General features: G+C 37.2%; 1 protein-coding gene and 1 long non-coding RNA gene across 3 annotated transcripts in view; one reads left to right on the top strand and one right to left on the bottom strand.

Annotated features, from left to right (window-relative positions):
• The window catches only part of EDIL3 (EGF like and discoidin domains 3), a 429,857-nt gene extending 403,513 nt beyond the window's left edge, over positions 1-26,344 (bottom strand). For both annotated transcript variants that reach the window (XM_027100685.1, XM_027100686.1), the window contains exon 1: positions 25,766-26,344. In XM_027100685.1, the coding sequence (XP_026956486.1) occupies positions 25,766-25,832 (67 nt within the window). In that variant the 5' untranslated portion in view covers positions 25,833-26,344. The remainder of the gene's footprint in view (positions 1-25,765) is intronic.
• On the top strand, positions 23,392-25,141 carry LOC113617360 (uncharacterized). Its single transcript, XR_003431621.1, has 2 exons — positions 23,392-24,070; positions 24,813-25,141. It is a non-coding gene; the product is annotated as an uncharacterized LOC113617360 (long non-coding RNA).
• Positions 26,345-27,588: the final 1,244 nt, after the last annotated feature.

Below are 27,588 nucleotides of genomic sequence, written 5' to 3'. Positions count from 1 at the left end.
AAATGAGGATTGGATTTGAACCAGAATGCTCGCCAAGATTCCTTCCAATTAAAATACTCAATAATTCAGTGAAATGTATTAAACTTTGGCCTGTGGATAACAGAAGTAAATCTAAAGAGAACTCACCCCCTTCAACTGCCACCACAGGGGAGGGTAGGTTAGTTTTGTTTCCCTAATGGCTGTACAAAGACAGCCTGGGTAGAGGGCAGGACCAGGAGTCCCTGAAGCAGGCCTAACTGGGAAGAGTACTTCTTAGAGGCAGTAGAGTCAGGGGTGACAGGCAACATATGTAATAACGGGTAAACCATGAACACCAACCAATCACAACAGTTGTTGCAACTAATCAAAAGGAAGGGCAGTTTACATGGAACTGCCACACTGGTATCTCCCAGTGAGTATGGACACTGGCAACGAGGCAGGTTGTAGGGAAAAGTTTGAGCTCTGACGACTTACTTAATGTGTAATATTGGGTAAATAACTTAAAATTACAACTCTGGGCGTGTGCATAATAAATACTTGTATAATAAGGACCTTGTACATGAATCGGTTGTGACTCTAGTGAAAGCCAAATGAAGTAACGTCAACTAAAACACAGTAGGTACATAATAAAAGCCAAAGCCTAGTCTAGTCTTCCATTTGACCTCAGTGGGCATGAAGGGCAGATGCCAATCTTGGAACAGGATTCTGGGAAGCAAGCCATGTTGGGGCCTCTTCCCTTGCGCTTTTTATGTTGACAATGCTTGGAAACCAAGAAAGGAAGGAAATACGTTTCTAACTGCCAGCGACTCCACCAAAAATAATTTTTAAATGTTCAGCTAATCAATGCTAGTTAAATAAATATCATATAAAAAGGCATTTAAAAATAATTAATTTTATATTTTCTTAGGCTTACATGTATCACAATTCCCCAAATATGTATAATTAAAATACATTCAAGACATAATTTGGTGTAGAATCCCATCTTATATCTTATATAATTTTTGTATCTTAACAATTTTCTTCATTTTCTTATGAGAATTTTTATATCATTGTACTACCTCTAGGTTCATGTTTGCCTCGTATTTTTTAAGTACTTAATTAAAAATCACCTATCAAATTCTGTTAAAATGATACTCTGGATATATAGATCTCTGTGTGAAAGGAAAAATGCTTCCAATTCTCAGCAGATGGTCCATTTATCTCAGGCAATATTAAATATAACAATATTTTAGTACTGAAATTATATAGACAACTTTTAGGATAATTTTTAACAAAGTTACAGGAGTATTAGTATAATTTCACATCAAAATTAAGAAAAAGGAACACACTCTTGGGAGAAAATTGTAATCCAGTTCATTACCACTATTAAGTTTCTTAAATGAATTGATAGACATATTTTTAAACATACTCTCCTCTAAATTAGTTTCTAATTCAGATAATTCACTCTATGAATATTTTAAAAATCTCAACCAATCACATAAAAATCATGTGAAAATATATCATTCCCAGGATTCAGGATGCCAAAGCAAGAATGGTGACAAGGAGGGAATGGCCAGGATTATGTAAGTGGGAGAGATGCTCTTGCATCACTATATTAGTTTCCTGTCGCTGCTGTGACAAATTACCACAAAGTTAATAACTTAAGACAAAATACATTTATTATCTTACTTACCATCTGAAAGAAAGAAATATAAATGGGCTTCACTAGACTAAAATTAAGGTGTTAGCATGACTACATTCCTTTCTGGAGGCTCTAGAAGAATCTGTTATCTTGCCTTTTCCAGCTGCTAGAAGCTACCCACATTCCTTGATTTGTGAGGTCCCCCTGCATCTTCAAAGCCAGCAATAGCCAGTTGAGTCTTTTTCACAATCCTCACTTCGACTCTGCCTCAATCATCACATCTCCTTCTCTGAATCTCCTGGCTCCCTCTTTCATTTTAAGAGCCCCTTGGGCCCAACAGATCACCCAGGATAATCTCCCCATCTCAAGATCCTTAATTTACTCATACCTGCAAAGTTTCTTTCTCACAGATTCAAGGGATTAGGACCTGGGAATCTTTGGGGGACCATTATTCTGCTACCACATCAGATACAGTGTTATTACTTCTTCGTCTATATTATCTTAGACCTAACTGGTCATACTTATTTTCTTCCAAGTAGTCATTATATCAATGATTCATGAATTGAGTCTTCAAATATCATTTATTTGGCTTTTCGGACCTTGAGAGAACAATCTTTCTGATGTCAGTTCCCACTTTTAGTGGCAGCCCCACTCCCACCCCCAACCCCTGCCCCAGGACTCCCATCAGGTTCTTATCTTTCTGTGAGTAAAATGGGAAGGACAGGATCACTAGGAGCACGGACAGAGTGTTCACCCATTTCTTTCTCTCCAGGGCTGCTGAATCAGTCATGGCAGCCACAAGGAAGCAGAATTCACATAGAAAACCCAGACTAACCACAAGAATACTCCATGAAGCCAAGGAACATTCTGCACAGGCAATAACTAGCTCTGGTATACCCTGGAACCTCATAATTTTGAGGTTTAGAGGCCGGTTCCAGTGAATGCATTACAGATGGAGATTGTGTTCTGGAAATACACCTGGCCTTCTCTAACTATTTAATGCATCTTCTCTTCTCCTTAGACCCTAAGTGGGGCACTTTTCTCTAATCATGTGTAAGCCATAAGGCCACAGAAAAGTGTTCTTCATAATCACAAATATCTACAATAATGTCACGTGAGTAGGTGACACAGAAGTTGCTCTGAAGCAGCACAAGGTTCCCTTTTGAAATTGCTTTCACATATTGTGCTATAATATACTGAAGAACCTAAACAGTGGTAGTTTTTGGTCATTTGAGGTTTTACACAATTTTTAGAAGAAGTAAAACATCTCTCAGTATCAAGCCCAGTAAACTAGTTAAAAATAAAGCTGAGTTTTGGGACAGAATCTAACTGTGGCATGAAAAAGATGGTACTCATTTTATCCTGTGGCTTTAAAAACAGTTCCAAAAGGAGTTTAAGATACCATTTGAACAACTGTGGTATCATTTGGAAAAAAGGAATAAACATCCCTGGGTGATTACTTTGAAGGACAGCACTCACATAGGCATGGGAATTTGGGTTTATTAAGAACTGCCATTTTAATGTTTCTGCTGCTCTGCTCCACATGAATTAATTTTTATGGTTTTTAGCTTGTGGTTTCAGTCTAAGATGACAAATATGATGAATAAAATTTTTATCAACCATTTGACTAAGACATTACCAGGCATGTCTGACTTTATAGCATTTCATAAAATGTGCAAGGCAGCTATACTCAACACAGCAAGAATTCGGATAAATGTCCTCTCTAGTTCCCAACTTTTGCCCGGAATTTGATCACATAAGAATTTAATTAGATAAATGATATAACACGTTGCTAATCATTTAATGTAAAAGCACAAAGGGCATTTCTAGAATATGCAATTTTCTTTCTGAAATAAATAACAAACCCGAGATTTTAAATTCCAACATTATGGCCCTCTAGTTATATGGCTCATGTATACTGAGGCTGCAATTTTAAACAGGTTGGGAGTCCCCTGAGAACTTGGAAAACTAAAAGATAAAATTGCCAGCTGCTGGTTAAATTATAAAATCCCAACAGAAAAGATTGGCTTTTCAGGATAGCAACAGTTGACATGGAACTAACAGAATGTATAATTGTATCCAAACAAAGAATGTCAGAATGCTTTGGTGGATCAACAGGATTGGGGAAAAGGGGTTATTCATCAGTTAAAACACCCAAACCTGAGAGGCAGAGGCTAACCTTGGCATTGCCCATCCAAGCACTGACCAGGAGAATGGGGGCTGCAGCACAGACTGTGGGACAGGTTTATCTCTGCTGTGGTCAGATCATCTCAGCCTCAGACCATTAAACATTCAAGTTGTTCAACTAACTCCTTTTATCTAAATCCATAATAAATAAGGAGTGAATGATCAGAAGTCTCCAGTATCTTTTTGTATCCTCAGTGATTATAATTAGCATTATGGAATTAAAAATTCATTCTGATATAACAATTTTAAATATTATACGTACACCTGCGAGATGAATCTGTTCTCAATGCACCTACTGGATGTGTTTCTAGGACTGAAACACTGAACTATTACTACCATCTACGGCTGAACAAATACCAAGTGAAAGCAGCTCAAGGCCTGGGGGAGTTGGAGATTCACAGGGGAGCAGCTCACATGGGGCAAAATGATATAAGCTGAATTGAAAAGTAAGGGAAGGCAAGAGGAGGGTTAGTAGAGGGAAAAGAAGAGATTTTATGAGGTCAAAGAACAGGTGTTACAGGTGTAACTGTAACTTTCCAACAGTTGGGACCCTACAGAAATGTGTGAGAAAACATAGGAACAACTATTTGTACAGCCTTCTCCGAATTCAATTAATTCAGTAGGAACCCAGCTAATTTACTTAAAGACTGAAGTTTGACAAATTAAAGGCCAAGGTGTTTGAAGCCTGGGAATAGATTCACTGCCCTCAAAAACATCTCTTAATGTGAAGTGAGTAGATCAATCGAATGCCCTTTATCAGTCATTTCCTATTAAATTAGTAAAGAAGGAATAAGTAATGCCATCACCTGTGTAGGTTATAACCTCCAGAATGGTAATTATCTAAATAAGAACCTCAGTAAACACTGAAAGGAAAAAAGACCTCAGCAAATTTCAAAGTAGTGCTTGGTATAGATCTGAGAAATCTTATCACAGATCCACATGACAAAAAATAGTCTTTTAGAAGATTTTTACTTCATTTCACTGTGATCATATGTGGTATATCTAAATCATGGGAGGAGACTGGATATAATAATGGCCTCTCAAGCAGGAAGAATGCAATCCCTTTTCCAATAACTCAATCTACCGTTTAATTATCATATAAAGCAACAAAAATAATTTACTTGGGGAGTGGCTTACAGTTATATAGCAAGATTCTTCTAGAAATATTTTTTTCCTAAAATGTTCTAGGTTCCATATTAACGTATTAAATATTTTCGAATGTGCTGGAAAGGTACCAGCAATGAGTGGCTCAAAAGCATATGTCTTGCCTTTCAGCATAGCTTTGGTCCACTTTCCTAAGTCAATTCTGCAAACAAGTGGTAATAGAAAAAATAGACGATGGGTTTTGCTCAACCTGTTTCAAAGAAATCACATTCGTTTGGACTTGGTTCAAGAGATTCAGTGAAAGCAAAAGCTTTCTGGTGATAACACTCTTCTAGAATAAGATCATCAACACATACACACACGATCTTTAAGCTTCTAAAGCAGGATGAAGCCTCTGACGATTAGGAGGCTGACTATTCTGTAAAAAGCTAGAAATAACTAAAACTACCATTATCTTTATAAATAGAAGACGCACTTACCTATCTAAGCTGGCTAAAGTGCAATCTTTATTCCTAGGAGAATAAAATGCTCACAGGTACTCTAAATTTCTCTGATTCCATTAACTACTTCCCAGTGTTTTAAAGGTTTTGTCATTTCAGCTTTTAATAGGTCTAATGCTATGAATCTCAGTTTATTTTTCTGGAAACTTGCATATTTATATACTTCAGTTTAAAAAACTTCATTATTAGAAATGCTATTTTTTTTCCAACAGCATTGTCATGTTATAACAGTATTAATAAAATGGTTTTCTGGGAATTCAATTTGTCTATCAAGTATATCCTATGTGCAAAGTGCTTCTGTAAGCACTGTGAAGCACACTGTGGTGCTGAATGATCTCCACTTTTCATACTTAATTCCTGTTTTAAAACAAGATAAAGTATGAGTAATCAATGTAAAATGCTTTATATTTTATAAAACTCTACAAAAATAAAAGGAATTAGTCCTTTTGTTAAATATGGGTCCATACAGATACATAAATGAACAATATCTTAATTGATTGGAAGAGATAAGATTGTTAATATGGCCATCCCTCTCAAGGTGATCTATGAATTCAACGCAATTTAAATCAAAATCCCAGCAGGCTTTTTTGAAGAAACTGACAAGTTAATTCTAAAATTTATATAAAAGTACAAAAGATATAGAATAAAATATATTTAGAAGAAATTACATAAATTCAACCCTTACTATATAGCTAAAGTAATCAAGGCACCCTGGTATTGGTGTAAAGATAAAGAGATTAAAGACACAATAGACACAACCAAGGCACCAAGTCAATTCAATGGAAAAATCAGTCTTTCCAACAAATGGTGCTGAAATAACTGAATCTCCCGATGGAAAAAGTAAATCTCAACCTGCACCTTGTGATACATACCAGAATTAATTTAAGAAGGATCATAAACCTAAATGTAAAAAACAGAAATATGAGATTTTTAGAGGAAAAAAAGAAGACAATATATTTGTGACATTGGGCCAGGCAAAGACCTTTCAGGACATTAGAAACACTGACTCTAAAAGAAAAATATCGATAAAATGCACTTCATCAAAATCAGTAAGTTCTACATCAAAAGACACCATTAAGAAATGAGTATCAAGCCACAGACTAGGAAAAATATTTGCAATATGTATCTGGCAAAGTACTCATATTCAGGATATACACAGAACCAGTACAAATCAGCTTTAAAATACCCAAACAACAGTAACAAAAAGTAATATTTGCAAAAGATTGGACACTTCACAAAAGATACATGAATGTCAAGAAACTCATCTGTCCTCAAATCCTTAGTCATTAAGAAACACAAATTAAAAATACAGTGAGATAGCATTTCATATCAACTAGAATAGCTACAATCAAAAGACTAACACAGTTGACCATTGAACAACAGGGGTTTAAACTGTGGGTCAGTTTTATGTGGAGGGTTAGTGACCCTAACCCCTTCATTGTTCATCAATTGTAGAACAAATTTTGGTGGTGATATGGGAACAATTGGACCCCTCATAAATAGCTGCTGGGAGAGGAAAATGAAAAAATCACTCTGGAGATCTGTTGAATAGATTTTCATCAAGTTAACATATATGTATCTATGATTCAGTAATTACATTCTTAGGTATTCATCCAAGAGAAATGAAATCATATGTCTATGGAAAAAAAACCTTCCATAAGATTTTTCAGATTACTCTTATGCATAATAGCTAAAAACAGGAAACAACCCAATTGTCTATCAACTAGAGAACAAATAAACAAATTGTGCTATATTTATATGAAATACTATTCAAGAATAAAAAGGAATGCACTCATGATATGTGCAATAACAAGGATAAATAAACTCATCATGTTGAGTGAGTGATGCCAGACTAAAATTCTCTCTCTCTTACCCCATACTAACAATGGTATGAAGTCCAAAAACAGACAAAGTTAATCTATGGTGACAGAAATTTTAAAAAACAGATGTTGGAGAGAGGAGGGGTAAGGATGGAATTTGGCTGGATATAGCATGGGAGAATTTTCTAGGACTATGGAAATATTCTATATCGTGTTTTAGTTAGTGATTAAATGGGCACATACAATTTTGAAAATGCATTGAACTAGACACTTAAGATTGTTATGGTGTTTTGTATATCAAAAAATTTATAGTACCATTTTGTTACTACAAATATATCAGCAATTTTCATAAACCTAAAAAACCAACAGAGACCATTCCAACATAAGACTAATAACCTAAATTGGAAGTCACAAATACTCTGGTTACACAAGAGTTTTCTGTATGTTGTTCCATAGCAGCAGTTTGAGTAACACCCTACAATAACAAGCTTATATAACAAAATGAACTTAACTTAGGATATATATAAGCCAACTTCCCAAATGAGCAGTAATGTCAAAAGAAGCAATTTTTAACTATAAACATGTATTAGTAGGTTTCCTGGAGTGGTTTCCACTTAATTTCTGGACTATCAGTTTTAAAAGCACATATCAGTAATATCTTTTTGCCTTACTACACACCTTGATTAATACTCCAACAAAAGAAACAACAGTGTTTAAGTTCCTGGAGTGCAACCAAAGTATTCATCAATTCATTTTACTTTAATTTCCTTTTGTAGGAGTCAGGGAACCAGCGAACCATCTGAATAAGCTCTAAATTGTTAAACTGTATCTTCCTCATAGTCAGTGTTTTCCTACAATTTCTAGAATCAAAAAAAAAAAAAAAAAAAAAAGGTTGATCCAAGCTACACTGTTCTGGAGTGATGGTTTACATTCCCCATATTGCCAAATGACCTAAATATTAAGTTTTCTATAATGCAGTTACTTTTTAAAATGCATACTTTCAGACTGATATACTGACATAAAAGAGCCCAAGAAGTCACTGTTAAACTTTGCATGCTTCAGCGGGCTCTGATTCTAGGCTTTGCTCCTAATAATTGCTTTCACACACAATTGATCCTGGAAGAGTTCTTTATGCCTCTTATTATCCCAAAGTCAATTGACTTATTAGTTTATAACAGATTCCCAATTAAAGTTAAACCAGCAACCTGAAACCAACAATGCTAGATTGGTTTACTGTGCAGCTGCTATCAGTAATAACATTTTAAATATTTCAGGGTACTCGAATTATGGGGAACACAAAACTAAAAAAATAATCTCTTTAAAATAATCAAGAAATGTTAACTCAAATTGATCTATACCTCTTCCCAAAGAACATACAGAAATTATTTTTAGCAGTAATTTTGCTTATATTTTTATTTTCCTATTTGTAAAGTTGACTTCTGAATACATTTTATTTTTAAAGCAATCACCAGGTGAACTCTATTACTAAAGAGGTCATTTATTAAGGTATTAAGGTATTTATTCTTCTAATTTAATATTTCCTTTACAATAAAGTATTAACTTTTTACATATATATAGTATACATTTATATTTACTGGGGGGAAATCTCAACAATGTGATTGCACTTTGGTAACAGAATCTAAGCTAATTCTTGTATTGAAAAGTATCAAGAAATTGCTAATTCAAAAATAAGTTATGGTTTATGATCCATATATAATTTTGAAATTGAGCTTTTTAGAAACAAAATAAAGCATGTTTTTCTAGAAACAATTCTATAACACTAGCTAAAATATTTTAAATGGTGTCACTGCTACTATTTTTAAGGAAATTTGTATTAAGCTATTTTTGTGGACTGGCATTGGGACAAGAAGAAGTTGAAGGTTTGGGTAGCAGGAACACAGCAAGAATGTAGCAGGAACATAGCAGGAGAGAAGATGACCCTGATTCCTTTGGAGGTGGCAATTTTGTCAGGAGGGTGAGAGGATGATTTAATGTTTTAATTCTCTGTATTTGCACGAACAAAACAATTTTCTAAGCCAGCCACTCTAGATCTCAACCTAGGGTTGAAAAAGGCAGGTGAAATCAGGGACATTTGGGGATACCAGCTATAAATATGCCCATTTTCACATGTAGGAGCTGTCTGATCACCACCAGTTAAGTTCTCATAATGCAGTGAATACCTACATATCAGATTTGTCATCATTTCTAGTGTGTTTATGTTCCTTTTCCAAACAACTGTAATCAAAAGTTTTCATGGCATCTGGATATGTTCAGTTAAACATACAAGAACAAATGAAGGGAGTATCATATAAAATATCAGGAATCATCACGACTTCTAATACTAGCTTACTCTATAAAGGAATAGAAAACAAAGCAAGAATTTGAAGCTACCACCAAACCAAACAATTTATAGGACAGTTTTCAGGTTCCAAAATCATTCCCAGTATATTGCTTCATTTTCATTTTGATCACTATAATAAGCCTAAAAGACAAATAGTGTAGAGGCTATTATCTCTATTTTTGCCAAATAAAGAAACCAAGAGATTAGAGTTTGCTCAAAGTCACAAGGCAAGTACTTGGTAGAGCCACAGATAAGTTTTTTGAGACCTAAACTAGTCCACACTGCTACAGCAGATGAAGTTATACAAACCTGTATCTACATGAGATTATGTATAAAAACAATAGTAGGATTCTGGTCCCATGATTTTCACTCCTTGATGTTATACACATTATGTTATGTTACATGGCAAAAAGGACTTTGTAAATGCAATTAAGATTACTAATTAGCTGACCTCAAAACAGGTAAATAATCCTGAATCTGTGTATTACCACTGCCCCTTCATGGAGACTCTCTTATAATACTCAAAATAATGTTTTTAACTGTGACTTGACTTGGAAATAGTCCATGTATAATATATTTTCTTGATAAATCTCAACGATTTTAACCATGTAAATCTCATGTGGAATCCTGCTTGCTTTGGCCACGAGCTGATTTTAGTCATAAATGTTACTTTGAAAATAAGTACAAACTGACCTAGTAGTCTTATACCCTAAAATCATTAATGTCTATTTCTTAATTCATCTGAACAAACTGAGTCATTCTGTAGGAAACCATATAGTTCTACATTAATTCTTAAAACATGTTTGTATATCTATGTCTTGTATTTAATTTAAAAGTATTCCCTGAATGGAAAGTTTTTGTTGTTGTTGCTGTTTTTCTGGCATTTTTTTCCCCCAAAGAGGGGACAGTATAAAAGTCAATTAATTAAAATGCAAACAGAATTATTTTATTTTAAAATCTTTAGCCCAACATGAACTTAATTTTTACCCATTTAGATACATAAGAAATAACAGTTTTCTGAATACTAAGTACTGACCACAGAGATCACCAGTCATGAATAAGCAGATTAAAAAATCATGCTGTAAACTTCCCTATATACCATATTCACAGTTGAGGTCTCTAAAGCAAAATGTGAAATGAAAATAACCTAAAGTATTTTAGAAGTTTCTATTATAGCTTATAAATCAGGACACAACTCACAGTCAATATTCAGAGTAGAGAGTAAGTGCACCTAAGTGGAAAGAATATAAAGGAAGCAAAGACCTCCTGTTGAGTTAGGAGACATTGAAGGCTATTCTACTGCAGATGATACTACAGATTGTTTATGTCCCCTCAGAATCCACATGTTGAAACCTCATCCCCAATATGATGGTATTTGGAAGTAGGGTCTTTGGGTGGTGATTAGGTCATGAGGGTGGAGGCCCCATGAGTACTGTTAGTGCCCTTACAAAAAAAGCCTCAGAGAGCTCCCTTGCCATGTTGATCACATAAGGTCACAGTGAAAACTGGCCACCTATGACTCAGGAAGTAGGCTCTTACCAGACGCAGAATCTGCTGGCACATTTATCTTGGACTTTCTAGCCTCTAGTACTGTAGAAACAAATTTCTGTCTTTTATAATCCACCCAGTCTATGGTATTTTTATTATAGCAGCCCTAATGGATAAGACAGTTAAATACCCCCCGAAATACAAATAAAGCCAGAAACATAACCAAGATTCATTTAGCATAAATTCAAGAATTGCTAGACTTTGTTGATCAGCCAATTTGTCAGATCCATCCGGGTTCCCATCCCCTCCTTACACCATTCTCCTCGGGAATGTGTCCCAAGGTAACTGTCCCCTTTACAGTAATAGCCACAACCACAATTAAGAAAATAATAATAGATAATGTTTATTGAGGTTTATATTGTGCCAAGATCTATAAGCACATTACATGGATTATATCTTTTAATCATTACAACAGCCCTATTAGATTCCTACTGCTTTATCCATAGTCTACAAGCTAGACAAACTGCAGAAGGCTTCAGAGCTACTGACTGTTTGATCCAGGATCCAACTCCCAGTCTATCTGATTCCATTCTCTTAACAACACATTATATTAATATACCTGTAAGTTATATCTCAGTTAAAAGACTGAAGTCTTCTTGATAAATATTGCACCAAAAAGTAAAATAATAATTAAATGAGAAAAAAAATTGATTGGATAAAAATGAATTTTATCCAATCAAAAAAATGAATGGATAAACTCCATTCTTTTACCAGTTAATTTTTTATCATAATGTGTGCCAAGCATTATGCTATGGCACTGGAAAGACTAGAGTGTCATCATCATCATCATCATCATATCCATCACAGGACAAAAATATTGTTCTAAGCATTTAACCTGTATTAAATCCTCACAATAATCCTAGGAGTCAGGCTATATTATTACTATCCCCATATATTATTTATTTATTTATTTTTGAAAACTAAGGTTAGTCATCTATTGAAACTGAAAACTCTTGACTCCTGAGCCTGGGAGCTTTATCTTGTTTTATGTTTCCTTTTCCACTTTGTGGTTATCACACTGTATATAGATTACTGTAATATGTTTCATTTTGCATAAACATGTAACTCTTCACAAACATTTTAATGCTATATATAATGTGAATAAATTAGAAAATATTCTAATGTATTATATGATACATACTTTATTTTCTAACAGTTGTTTTTAAGTAGTGTTGGAACATACCCAACCATTTATTTGGTTGGAGAAACAAAGGGCGATTCTTGTGAACTTAATTATGATACCAAAAGCAGAATTCATAAAGGAAAATATGGATTATTTTACAAAATAAATTTGTTTTACCTTTTGCATATTAAACATAATAAATATAAAGATAAATGAAACTTGAGACAACATACTTGCAACATGTAAGTCACTTCCTTAATGTTTTTAAACAGTTAGGCTTGACATAAGCACCCTACATAAAAATGAAATCCACTCCTGAAATCCCTACCCTCTCCTTTTAACCTACAAGACAATTTCCTTAGTTTATTCTCTGTTCCACTTCATTAGAATGTAAGCTCTATGTGAGCAAGAATTTCTGTCTGTTTTGTTCACCGTCTGTAATTGCAACACCCAGAACAGTTCTTGGCATCCATCTCTACTTAATAAAATGTTGTTGAATAAATTATAAAACTAGGTGGTATGATCTACTTTATGGTTAAAAACATTACTTTGAGATATTTATTTATTGAAACAAGTCTCTAAATATAGACACCAAAGTGTTACCATTACAACTTTTCTTCAATGAGTATATACTTCAGGTTAAAAAATAATTAAAACTAAAACAAGGATGAGGAAGTAACTGTCCCTCAAAAAAAAAAAAAAAAAAAGCCAAGGTTTCTTTCTTATCACATAAGATAGAGCAAAGCATTAGACTTTATCGTTTTTATTCTACATAATCCTTTGCCGTTGTATTCCTTTTTTAGAAAGACATGTCATCTTCAGAGCTTTTAGACTAGAAGTTGAAATCACACAATTACTGGGGTCACAAGCTTACAAATTGTTTTAGAACCACCTAGGCATTTAAGAAAGGTAGAAGTCTAGTTGCCCAAAGGGAAATAAAAAGCAGTTTGCAGTGACATAAAGACGGTCATTACACAAACAACTCTAAACAGAGCTGTTTCGGAGGCTCTTGGCTCCTCGGCAGACACAGTGCCCAGGTGCTGTCTTTTCCCCTCTGCCAAGTACATCTGGGTTCAGCAGGTGTGACTGCGTGGTGGGAGGAGGGAAAGAAGTCATGGTTGGAGGAAAGTTATCACTGGTGGTGCTCATGGGAGTGATCACCAAGGCACTGGGACAATTAGCAGATCAAAGGGCTAGCTGTAGCTCCTCCACCTGACAATGAAAAACCACCAAGTGCTTTCATTTTGTTGCATATACATTTCTTGTCAACTCCTGATAATAAAATGATAGTCTGAAGCTTACTGTCTATCTTGCATATACAATTACAACTATTTTATTGTAATTTGATAATTTAAGGTAAAACCCGAATCTTGATTTTAAAGTGTTTATACATTAGACAGAGATGAAAACAAGTTGGTAATTTATTTAGTCAGCTCTTAGAGTTTGCCTCTACTTAAGTATTTATTGCTTTCTAAAAGTGTATCACTTGTGCCATAAATCACACGTCAATGCATCAGTGCAAGTAGATAAGAATTTATTAAATTAGTTAATGGGTCTATTAAAGGAACATATTTTTTGTTTTAACCAGAGGAAGATTTATACACCAGCAGAGTTGTTTTCATTCATGTTTTCCACTCCTTCATGCATGCAAAAACTCAGCCAACAAATATTGAATGCCTACTGTGTACAAGGCATCATGTTTGGAGCTGGATATATCCATTAGGGAATAAAACAGATGTTCTTCCAGCCCCCATGGAGCTTGCAAGAATACATTACAAACAAGAGAGAAAATAAGATAATAAGCAAGTGATTATATAAATGTGATTTTAGAAAAATGCGTAATTTCAAAAAAGAACAGTAATAGAAGCTAGTGACAGGGGTATATTGTTTGTATCTATGTGCATGTTGATGCCTCAGTACTTGGAGAAGGTGATCACAAAGATTCTCTGAGGTTTTGCAGTTTAAGCTGAGGAATGATCTGGGAGCAGAAAATGGCAACATATAGAAGGAGATAGCTATAAATAAATAAAGAAATAGGAAAAATACAGAAATAGAGACAGATGATGGTTTCAAGAAGATAGTGAATACTTCAAAGGCCCCAAAAGAAATAAATATGCAAAAAAGGTAAGGATAAGAATTTGTACATCGTATTGTTATTTAGCTGATATGTACATGATATTAAAATAGCAATAAGTAGCAGAATAACAATTTACAGTGAAGAAATCAGGTTATTCTGAGATTCTGTGGGCAGAGAATACATCATACAGCAGTAATGGTCATCATTCTGAATGCAGAATGAAGAAAAATATAAAGTAAAACTCCAGTGAAGGCTAATGTAAAACAAAATCATGAAATAAAAATGACATAGATAAGTATTACTTGGAAAAAGGTGGTCTGATAGAAAAAATTAACCAGCAAATCAATAGATTAAAAATTAAGATTGTATTTGCAAAATTAAAAAGTACAGACTAATGTGTGTGGTGTTATTTTAGGGAAGCACATCCATGGAATTCCCTGTTGAGGTTTTGGCAAGCCTGTTGCATAAATATGTAGGCTACTTGGACAGATTCCAAATGATACAACTAAAATGATGAAAGGAATGGCTTACAAGGACAGATTAAAGGAAAAATATGTACAAATTTAGCATCTCAGAAACTAAAGAAGAAACATTATGGTTTACAAATATTTGAAACACGTAAATTGAGGAAAAAGAATTCTTTGTGTACAAGGTTGCATAATTACGAGCATATTAAAAAGGAGAAAAAAAAAAAAAAAAAAACTTCCCCTAGTGATAATGTTGTTTTCCAGTAAGAACCATTTGGACAAATAATCCAAGATGGGCAAGGATTAAGGCCACCAAGCAGATATAGACATTCCCAGTAACCTAAACTCTGCAGACCTCAAAATACATAGAGGCCTATCTGAATAGGACAAAGTAGGACATCTTCCCATTACCCAGCTATGCTTTAAATTTAGAAGGAATCTTTCCTCGGATTTAAGGCTTTTCTCTGCAATTGTGCTAAAGTGAAAAGAGTCCTGGACTTGGGTCTACAAAACCTAGTTTTGAGTGTTTATCACTGGGAATAGAATTATTCTGTCTATAGCTTCAACTGTCAATGGGGATAATAATAATCCACTAGGTTTTTGTGAGGTTTAAAAGAGCTGTTGCATAGGAAAACATATTTTATGTGCTTGAAAGCATAGCTCTTAGTGAATATATCAATTATCATAATGAGCTCAATGTGTCAAAAGGTGTAGGATGAAGACTGCCAAAGTGCATGATGCCTGGGACTAGGCTATTACATCTGTCTTCCTGCTCTAGAGAAAATCAGCTCTCCTCTGATTACTGTCTACCCTGCAGCTCTCTTAATTGGTTACCGTTTTCTCTCCCATAGCTTATAGAGATGTGGCAGGAGTCCCTCTTGTTCCTCAGTGCAACTTCCTGAATATTGTCTCCTTCCGCTCAAAAAAAAAAAAAAAACAGCAAAAAAACCCTACCCAGTTTTAATTTCATGCCATAGATCTCTATTCCCCAATACTACCCCCCTATTATAGTTATTTCTTCATCTCTGTACCTCTCTCACTCCTTAAAGATTTCTGTTCCTGGTTCACTATCATTCGCTCCAACATTTCTCTTGGTATAATTTTTTGGGGAATTTCAATACCCACATAAATATTTTTTCCATGTGTTTTGACTCACCTCTTCCAATGATCTTGTCTTCTACCCTCCTTCAACCATAACTTACTCCCAAATTTATAATTATCAGTATCTGTAATTATAGTCTAATTACCGCAATGCCCCCATCACCTTACTCCTCATACCATCACTTTCTTTCTTGCTTATTCCCTTTTGGACCCACAACTCAACCTTTCAAATTCACCAGGGTTTCCAGTGGATCCTATTACTTCTTGACAGAACTCCAGTTTTCTCATGGCCAATGAGGGGAAAGGGACATTGGAAATTACCTTAGTTTGAGATTTAAAGAAGCAAAAATAATGAAAGCATGTGGGCTGGAAAATTCAAAAATGGTTGAATACATCTTGAAATGGATAACCACAAAGACCAGGCTGGTAAAGAAGAGAGATAAGAAGAACTGAAAATTAGAGCAATGACAAGAGTGGGTTTACTGGGAATGAAGGGCAAGGAGAGGTAGAAAGACAGAGAATTCTGGCAAGAAATGGGAAGTCTGAGAAATTTAAAGTACTAGTAAATGAGCAAATCATGCGATGAGAAAGTCTAATGAACAGCATTGCCAGTAGGTACCTAAGAATGGAGCTGGGAATCATTTGTGTTGGGAACTTCCAGGAAGTTTAACACCAGAATATTAAAAGGGTCACAAGTTTTTAAGGGAACAAATATTAGAGAAGAAACAAGGTTCTGAAGCCTTTGAGGAAGTTCAGAATGTTGTGATGGTTAATAATTGGCTCCAGAGAGGAAAGGAGATGTTATAGGCTGATGGCAGGAAAGTGTGAATGTTGTACTAAGAGGCAGTTAGAATAGTTTCCGAAAAAGCAAGTAGTACACCAACTCCTTCTTCTCATCTTGTGGGTCCAAGAACTGAGAAAAAAGCACCAACTATAACTACCTAAAGCAAAGTGGTATAGCAGAAAAGAGTAAAAGATAAGCTGGAATCACAGTCAAGTTCAAACTCTGTCACTGGTTGCTTGAATTATAGGACATGTTGAATTATAATTGATGTGACTTTTTCAAACCTCAGGTTCCTTATCTGTTAAATGAGATTAAGAATGCCTTTTCTGCTTATGTTTCCTAGAAGAGACATGGGAAATGCTGAAGAAATTTTAACTATTGTTTTTATTATTATTATTTTAGGGGAATAAATATAATAAAGCATGTAGAGGTCCATTTCAACTATAAAATACCATACAGATGTACAGAAGAAGATATTAACAAGGTGATCTCATATGATGGAATTTTCATTATTTTGTAAAATACTTAATGTTAATCTAATTCTAGTTTAAAAAAATAAATATCTTGGTTAAATAACTCTTAAAAGAAACCAGAAGATATAATTTTCTAGCTGATATGGTTTGAGACCATTTGGTGCTTTTGTTTGGCTCAAATTTCTTAATGGGGTTACACAGAAATAAAATTAAATGAGGATGGAATGTAAAGCAAATAAAATACCTTCATTAAACTAGCAGAAATAAAAACCTAGTTAACCTTTAAAATCACTATGTCCTACATTATGCATCTGTTAACCTTTAAAATCACTTTTTCCTACATAACGTATCTGAAAATTATAAAGTATACTCTTACATATCATACTGAATAACAGTGAAGCAATGGAATCCTAGAAAACCAAAATAAATTATAAAAATCATGTTGAAATAAAATTGAACGGCAAGGTTTTGAATCACTTCCCGAGTACTCCTCTTCTTTTTCCTGTCTTCACTATTCATACTAGTGATGCATTTTTCTGAAAGACACATTAACTCTTTCTGACCAAACAGAGCATACTCCACTCTTTATTTCTGAATGTGAAAAGAAAAGATGTATTGACACTTTACCAAATTAAATTTGAAAATTTTAAAAATTTTGTCCCAAGAAAATAAATATAATTTACCCCTTCCAAAATATCTACTTGTTAAATAGAAATTGGATATGATGTGTGTGTTTTACAAATAAGAAAATCATTTAACAAAATATGTCCATGACATACAGGATGTGTTACTCACTGAAATACAGCATAGTTCAGTAGTTAAGAGAGCAGGCTCTAGATTTAAACTGGATCCTATTTCTAACAAGCTACTTAGTAGATTATTTATTTGGAAGATTACTTAACCTCTCTGTATCTCTTTTCTCATTCATATGTAAATAATAATAGTACCTGCCTCATAGAATCATAGTGAGAATCAAAGATGGTACTTAGAACAGGGGAACACATAACATGCACTAAATAAATACTATACTTACTAACTATACTTAAGAAAGACATCCTAATGAATGCTCCTTGTTATCTAGCAAGATGCTTAAATAGACATGGTGGCACTCCCCAAATAAAGAGAAGAAAGGAAAAAACAAACTGATGTCTGAAAAATTATTGTTTCTAGATCAAAATTAAAGTTAGCTGGAAATGTTAGAACCTTGTATCTGACAAAGAAATTGATCACTCAGAGGTAGTTTTTCTTTTAACTGAAGATGCACAGCAAACACAGCACTTCTTGTCATGCCTGCATGTTAATATTATGTGTTTAGCAATGCTCTTGCAGGAGTATTGAGAAATATTTTCAAAGTAGTTCACTCTATAACATATATTGTAAAAAAAAAAAAAAGTTAATATAACAAGGCGAGAAACAAAGCTTTTAAATTTCCTGGGACTACTTTGGACTTATCTTTTATAACATACTGCTGTTTAAAATATGTGGGTATCTCTCACAGAACACTGACGGGGGTGGGGGCGGGGAGTGGATAGCTCCATTCATTTGGATATATACTGAGTGTTTCGGTTTTGTTGTTGCTGTTGCATAGTTGTATTGTTTGTTTTGCCTTGCACTGCTCTAAGCCCTGGCTCTGTAGGAAGTACAACATATGACACAAGAATTTATAAATAAATATGAAAGCATTTTGAATGGTAATTTGCATTTTGTTTGCCTATAGACAATTTCAAAATGGTGTTGACAATACAAAAGTTAAACTATAGAAAGAAAAAAGATGAATAAACAAACAGGAAAAAGTGTGTGGATAAAATTAGAGTTCAATTAGCATTTGGAGCCAAACATGTGAGGGGAGAAGGGTATCGGAGATGTAAGCAAAGATAAGACTGATGCCTATAATTGGGAGACTGCTCTATGCTACTGGGAGGGATTCACCAATTTATTTCAAATAAGAATATTCTCCAATGTTCCCACTTGACTGTCCCAGTCTTTTCTGCACAAGGGTCATGAGCCCGTTTGACCTGGGCTGTCTTCATATGATCTCCAGTAGCAGTAAAATGTAAATGGTCATCCTGACCTCAGTACAAGAAGAGACTTAAGAGGAATATTGTGCATTCCCAAAATAAATGTCTTCATCAAATACCAAGCATAAAAAAGAATGCATGGTGTCCTAACCCATTCAGAGACCGCTTTCAATCATGCACAAAATCATTTAACAAAAAGAGATTAAAACCTTGGCCTTTCCGTCTGTGGGCTGTTATTACTATATTAAATTAGTTTTAAAGAGACTGATCAGTTTGATACAGACCTGTTTTAGAAAACAGAAAAAAGTAAAGCTTAGATCTAGAGTCAATTTTCTTTCTCCATAGTAACAATCACATTCAAAAGTGCTTTAGTACTCAAAAAGCCTTCACTTAAATTCTTGAACTTAAATCCTCCATTCTACTTCATGCACTATTAAATCTTCTGTTGAACAAATCCTACCCAGCTTCTATCAGCATAATAATGCATATTTTAAAACAAATTAGTAGTACCTTTTCTTCTAAAATATTACCAAATAATTGCAGGGCATCTTATCTGCATTCTGAGATCTATTTCTTTTCTACAAAATTGAGTCCTCTGTTTTGTAATTTGTACCTTCATTTATTACTTTAGGAGGAAAATCAATAAAAAATGTATAACAACATATTATCTGAAATGATGGGAAAATAAAGTTTCAAACAAGCACATTCTTCAGATATGTCTCTTTCACCTTTAAATAGGTTTTTCAAGCTTAAACATTTTGGACAAAATCTCTTCAATAATGTACATATTTCACTGCCTTTGTATCCCCCAAATGTTGAACATATTGCAGTGAGTCTTTGTCTAGGATGCAAGATCAATACTGGTATCAAATACAAGCATATTCTCTCACAGGGTAACGCCTTTTGGCCTTTAAACATAGCCCCTCTCCCACCCCAAATAAATGTTTTTTTCTAGTTTTTTTACACTGTAAGGTAGCTCTGCTTTTACATATACTTTTTCAACCTCCTCTTTGTCTAACAGCTGCCAGGTTTTATTGCTCTGATTAAGTCTGACCTATTACCTCATATGTCTTTAATTTTTTGAATTCAGTTTATAGAGAGCCCAGGAACTTAAAAACCAAGAGAAATAGACTTTTCTATATGATTTAAGGCCGAAATGCATTATCTATTTTAGGTGGTCAGGAGTTTTTGATGTTTTCTCCTAGGTTCTCAGCTCTGTGCTACAGGCAAGGCAAGATACTTCTCTACAAGTGGGGTGGATATAAGTTATTGCCCAGTTGATAGTTTTAGGCAGGATACTGTGATCATATCAAGGTGTAAAATCCTGAGTTGCTCCATAATTCAGATCCTAATTTATTTCTGTTTATGTTTTAAACCTCAGGATCTAGTAGTAGAGGCTTTAGATTGTCATTTTTTTTTCCTCACAAGAAAGCAAATTGCAAATGCCACAGTGTTTTGGAGATTTGCAACCTTTTAATAATGATGACAGAATTTTATAGTGGATGCTGTGCCCTAGTTGCTATCCAGCAAGGAAACGTTGGGAGGGGGGTTATTTAAGGAGGACTCTGACACAGAAAGGATACCACTGGAGACAGACTGCTTGACATGATATCAGCGACTTTATGAAAAACAGAGAGAACGTGTAGAAATGGTGTAACGGTGAATCTGTAACACTGTTTTAAGGGCTATATCAGCAGATGCTAGAACTAACTTTTGAGGAATGGTTCTCAGTTAAGGATCAATTAGAAACAAATAATGTCAAGTCACTGAAAGCTATTGAAACACAATAGGCACGTATATAAGGAATAATAACTGGCTTAAATGAGTAATGACAAAACTTTATCATGTCATTTAGTCTCTTTTGGCCAGTGACTTAAGTTAGAAACTTACAAGTTTTAGGAACCATACACTTTACCACTGTGACAGAAAAGGATAAGCTGTAATCTCTTCCAGTACTTTAGATCTATACACGTAAATAGTTGAATATACATCCATGTAAATCAATATAACAAGTACTTACTTCTATGTATAAAATTTACAGCTGGTATGGAGAGTAAGCTTAAAAGTATGCCAAACATTTCAGTAATAACTGTTTTACTACAAGCTCCTCATAGCTCTATGTGCATTTCCTTGGAAGTTACTCAGGAACCCCCTGAGAAATAATGGCTCAACCTAGACATATAGTTATTTGTGTGTGGCAGTTAGAGCAACTCTGCTTCCAAGTTAAAATCCTGTGGTACAAGCAGCACGTCCTTACAACTCACCCTCCCTCTCTTTCTCAGGGGAGCACTGAAAACTTTAATAATATCAGTTTCACAGAGAGTAGAAAGTCACTTTATGTGGATTTGCAGATTAACATTTACTACTTTACTTCCCCCGCCCGCCACCCAACATCTTTCCTTTAAAAGATCTCCATTGATTATCCTGACACCTGCTGGCAAGGGCATAGTCGATGATCCTAGTCTACTTTTCCCTTCAACAATTCCCCCAAAGCAAAGACTGTTTAGAGGTATTTTCAGTAACAATTAAGTGGTAATTCATTCAGTGTAAGTATTTATAGTACTTAATTTTTAGCATTATCACACAACCATGAGAAAATTTTCAATAATCCATTTCACGTAGCCAACAACTTAAGTCTTTATATATAACGACATGTTTGCTTTGATTAACCAAAAGATATTGTAATCATTATATGGGCTGTGATTTAAAAAACAAAAACAAAAACATGCTAGACATCTTCCTTAAAAGACAGGTAAGAATTAAGTAATAGGAATGGCTTGGCTTTGGTTTTCTACTATTTTTTTTTCATCATAATAACATCAGTTTGCAAACTACTTAGGAAATAAACTCAAACTCATATAAACTCATAGGAGTAAACTGATTAGCCTGAGAGAAGCCATACCATTAATTACATATTTGCAAAATTTGCTGTTTGTTTCTCAGTACCCAAGTGTTCTGACTTACTCTGATTTGAACTGAGTTCTGAAACCCACACTGTTTTCCGTGGGTTTATTTGGCAAGGAATATAATGAACCTACACCATAAATGATACTCAAATCTATTGGCGCCTACAAGTATGTTCAATAAACAACAAATACAGGCCATCCCATTATTCAAAACCCTTCGAAAGATGAAAAGTTCTAAAAATAAATTACCTAATTAAAATCTTTATCTTAATCAGTGAAATTACGAGTGTGGACTACTAATTTAGAGTCTAAAAACTGTCAGACTTATACTTTGTAATGGTTTTGAGCAACCAAGCTTTTTTAGTCTAGCCATGTATATGGTATCCTCATTTTGTGGGAAGGAAAAATCGTATGTATCTAACAAGAAAGGAAAATTTTATGAAAATATTTATTAAAAATACCCTATATCCTGAATACATGTTTTATATAAACACTGATCTTAAGATATTTGAGAAAAATACAAGAGAGTTTTAATTTAGAGAAGAGTTCAGAAGTAAAATACATTTGCCTGGTTTTGAAGATCTTTGTAAATTCAAGACTGCAGAGGGGAGAACAGACCATTTCAATTTTTTAACCCTTAATTTGTATTATTATAAATGTTTTCCCCAAACAATATAAATTTAAAACAAAAATACATTTCAATTCTAAGAAAATATTTCAAAAATAATTAGAAAAAACTTTTTTAGGACCAGAAGGGAAAAAATGTGTTTTGTATCATAACAGTGGTCAGGGCTTTCTTTGCATTAGTGTCAAACTGTACCAGCAGGATATTTTATCTTCAATTACTTATTATTTTTAATTCAGTATTTCCAAATTATTTTTTTAATGTTTCACCTGGAATCTGCAGCTGGCATTGATTGTTAAAGTATAAAATTAATGATCATGTAAATCAAGTAATGAAGACACTAATGTGTAATAATTTTTTTAAAGTACAGTAACCTGTTATTTCAGCATCAATATTGCTATACTAATCATAGAAGCATGGGTGTTTTTACCTCGAGTGAGACTGTTCAGGTACTAACTGATCCCCATGTAGAATTAACTAAAAATCGCCATTGATTAAAAAAGGAAATGTGAATGCCAATGATTCATAGTATTTAGGACATGTCTAGACATTTTTAAACAGTGCCATTTGCTTAAAGACTTCAGACACAAACTGCAAGCACAGGGACAGATTGCATAAGATGTCACGTGCTTGCTGCAACTGTATGCATGTAATTGGATTTTTTAGAGCAACCCATAACAATGAATAATTTAAGAGTTAATGAAATATTCAATCTGACTGATCCACTGGTTTAATTTTAAAATAAAAACGACTAAGAAAAGGAATTACATGTCCTTATCAAATCCCAGTCATTAATATGCGTAAATTGCAACCCACACGGGGAAACACCAATTTATAAAACGTATACATTAGACAAATGATATCTGGGGAGGTGGGGTGGGAGAGGTGCAAGGTAAATTCTCATCGTTAACACTGGCCTCAGTAAGTTTGCTCAAAGTTTAATTGTTTGGAGATGTCACGCAAGCTGTACTCTGCCTTTCTGCAGAGCTGAGGGAGAATAAATTAGAAAGGTGCAAGTTTAACAAAAAGAGCTCGTGGAAAATGGTCCATTTCTTTCCTATCCCTCTCCTCACAGGCCGTCTGGACAAAAAGAGAAATCTACGGAAGAATGTGGAGTACACACTGCCCAGCATTGTCTAGGAGACGGAAAGAGAGCCCAGGCAACACACCAAGAGTAAGCTGTGTCCTGGGCGTGTGTATCTTTGGACAGCAGAGCTTCCGGCTGCAGCGAGACGGGACTCACCGCGCCCGAGGGCTCCAGCAACCAGACCTAGGGAGGCTAGCGCGGCACACAGGTTAGATATACTTTCTCCTCCTCCACCTGCGCCGCCCTCCGCCTGGGTGCCAGGAGTGATGATGGAGGCGATGGTGTCAAGGAGTAGGTGCCTGTGAGTGGGTGAGTGTGTGTTTTCGGTTTGGGGTGGGAACGGAGGCGGAGAAAGGAGGAGGGGAGGGGAATGCCTGCCGTTCTCCCTCTCCTTTCCTGCTGAAGGATCAAAGTGCAGAAGGAATCCAGACGGGGAATGAAAGAAAGGAGAAATATCGGTAGTGGAAGCACTGTCTTTTTCGTATAGCTGGGGCAGTCCGCAGCGCAACTACAGAGCCATTACCATTCCTTAACCTTCAGTGGAGTGGCTGGTTGCCTGTCTGATAACTGGAAGGGCACATAGTAAACGCGGGCGAGGCACACACCTACTCGCAGGGGGAAATAGCCACATTCTGGGGGAGGGAGGGAGGCCGAGGAAAGGTGAGGCCTGGATAGCTACTGATAGGGCACCGAGGCCATCTGGCCAGGAACACCCGGCTTCTTAGGCAAATAGTAGCCCAAGAGTTCACAATTTTCCTGTGAAACAAATAGACGGATGGGTGCGTGGATGAATGGTGTAGAATATTCATTCAGCGTCTAATCTCAAATGGATTTGAGTCAATGCATTTTTTAATCCAGCCACATTTTTTAAGAGGCATAGCATTTTAAACCCTGTAGTGCACTCAGCTCTCCACTTGAAGCAGCCTGCGGAGGGTTTCATTACCCACTGAACGCATAGAAGGAGCCGCCTGTATATGTGGGCACAGAAGGGACTCGGGTCCGCCTCGAGCAACCTACCCAGAGTCCCTGCAGCTCCCCCTGCCCTTTCCAGGCGCCAACTTCAACGCCAACGCGAGCTTAGATGCAACCAAGACCAAGGCTTGTATCGACAGGCCATCCTTCCCAGGGACCTGGAAGCCAACTACGCAACTCAGCAGGAGACTCTTCAAAGTCCTGTGTTTTCGGGTTTTTTTTTTTTTTTTAACAGACTGGTTTATTTCATGCAATTCATGAAAACCACCGCCAGACCACCTCTTACAACTTTTCCGCTCTTGGGCGGGGGCGCCAGGGTTGTCTCGCAACGCAAGATTCCCTATTACCAAGAGTTAGGCTCCTACCAGGAGGGTATGCTGAGCAAAGCTTGAGGCCCTTTGGGCTACAGGAAGGGCGGGTTCCTGGGTTTTTTTCTGCTATTGGTGCTGCGCCTCCAGGATGGGGAGATGGGAGAAAGCCAAACTGACTTATCAGACCCGTCTCCACCGCACCCATCGCCCAAACTCCCAGCACCGGGTTCGGATTTGCAAACTGCTTGGCGTGGGCCGGGCACCAGAGCACAGCACCCTGGAGGCGGACAGCCCTAAGGCACTCTTCCCCTTTCCACTCCTCCACTCCCGGGGCACGCTCGCTTCCCTCGCTCCCCAGCGAAAGCCCCGTCTGGAGCCGGGAGCCGGCATCACCCACACTGCCCAGGGAGGGTTCGCGTGGCTACCCGGGGGCCAAGTAAGCCGTGGAAGATGTTTTCCCTCCCGCCTCCCCTGCATCCCCGTCCTTCCTCGATCTCATCTGGGTACCCCACACCCTCTTCCCGGCTCAGCCCCGCATACTCCTCTCTGACTTTGCGAGCACTTTTCCTGGGCACACAGGGCAGGGCGCAGCCTCCTCTGTGCCGCCCACGGCGCTCGCCACCCCGGGAGCGCCCGGGGTACCTCCTCCAGCCCCCTGCGCAGCGTTTCCCAGGGGACTCTCTGCCTGTCCCGCAACCGGCGCCCGGGGCCGTCGCCTCACCTTTGCAGAACTGAGGGACACCAAGGCTGAGCCCAACCAGGAGCCAAGCAGCCACCGAGCGCTTCATGATCCGTCTCTCGGACGTGACCCCGCTGGTCAAGGGTCCTAGTGGAGGGTAGTGTCGCCGAGGCTGCACCGCAGGGCAGCGGCAGACCCCGCCCCGACAGAGGATTCAAGAAGATGTCTTTTTCCTGCAGCGTCTCCTTAAACAAATTCTTGGAGAGAGCAAGAAAGAGTGGCGACCAAAGAGAGGAATCTTTCTTCCCCTTTTGCCTGCGCTCCGGGGCGCTGGGAGGTGGGCGAGCTCCGGGGAGTCGGCAGCGGGCTCAGCCTCCTCTGCGGGTGGGTCCCAGACGAGGCGCGGCGGGCGGGGCCGGGCGCCGGCAGCGGCTCGGGGTCACCCGCGCTGGCGGACCCGCAGACTGTGTGCTCTGCTCGCGCCGCCGCGGCCGGCTGCGGGGCTTCTGACTTAAGAGAACAATGAAGCGTGAGCAGGCGGGGAGCGAGGGAGCGAGCCGAGAGCGCACTGTGTACAAACAGAGGCGGCGTGCGTGTGAGCTTGAGCCTCGCAGGCGCCCGCCCGCCCCGCGCGCCCCTCCTTCCTATTCCCTCCAGCAGCCTCCCCCTCTTTCTCCCCCCCCCCCCACTACCCCCCAGAGGTGGCTCCTTCTGCTGGAAGAGAAAAGGGAGACAACTGCAGCCACACCCTGGCACCTGCCACCACCTCTGAAGTTCCTACAGTGCCTGTACCTTCTGCACACACGCCAGAGACTCCGGGGTTAAGGGAAGCAACCCTTGGTGTCTGAGATTCTCTTGGTTTCCAGCACTGACTTTATAATTAACCACGTCAAGGAATCCCCTGAAGTCCCGTTCTCTGCATAGCCAGAAAAAGAAGTTAAGAGATTTTGAAAAGTGGCTCTTGGGGCACAAAGCTGCCCGAGAGACAGAACGCTGCAAAGTAAATTGTCCCGGATTCCAGGAAATGCAACCTAGTCAGCAGCCAGCCTCTAATCAGCTAAGACAGGGCTGCTCTGCTGCTGTTCTGGCTGCACTTTGGTTGGCTCTAGGGTTGGGGAGAGAGCCCTGTGGGCTCCTCTGTCCACCGGGGCAAAAAGGTGAAGGCACAGGGCAAGCCAGTGGGAGGCATACATCTCCTCAAGGAGGACATCTGTTTCAGATGAGAAATAGCGGGGCGAGTTTGGGGGCCGTGCAAGAAAATAAAAGGCAAAGACAGATTCTTGAAGCATCACCATGGTAGATCAAATTTCGCTGCTACCCACCAAAAGCAATATAAATTGACTGGCTTTTTGCAGTCAAAGTGGCTGAACCAAACTACAGCCCATGGCTTACAATAGTGTTTTCTCCTCTGTTTTCCATTTAAAATATTTGCTTAGGGTACATGGATTCAGCTCTGGCAGTTGCAGGTACCAAAATAAAAACAGCCTTTTTTTTTTTTTTCTTCCTTCTAGAGAGGGAGGTAGGGAGAGAGACAGAAACACCAGCAAAGAAACATTGAAGGAAACATTCTTGAAGGCAAAGATTTGAAAGGAGAATGTACTAAGAAAAAGATAGCAGAGGACAATTGGTCATGCAATTCATCTCCTTTTGCCTCCTTGACTCCTTTAAACTTCAATTTCTACCTTCCTTTGGAATTTGAAGTGAGAGCAAGGGATGTAAGGCTGATGGAAAAATAACTGCATACTGCCACCGAGAAGTTAAGGTACTGCTGGCAAACAAACAAAAAAACAAGAGCAACAACAAAAATTATTTGAAAACAAGGTTTGTTCAGATCTCATGTTTGGTGGGGGTACAAGAACATTTTT

This window comes from Aethalodelphis obliquidens, unplaced genomic scaffold (genome assembly GCF_003676395.1).
Source record: "Aethalodelphis obliquidens isolate GAN/ISIS:26980383/991018 unplaced genomic scaffold, ASM367639v1 scaffold4, whole genome shotgun sequence".
Classification (NCBI taxonomy): Eukaryota; Metazoa; Chordata; class Mammalia; order Artiodactyla; family Delphinidae; genus Aethalodelphis; species Aethalodelphis obliquidens.
This window is presented reverse-complemented; position numbering and strand designations above follow the sequence as displayed.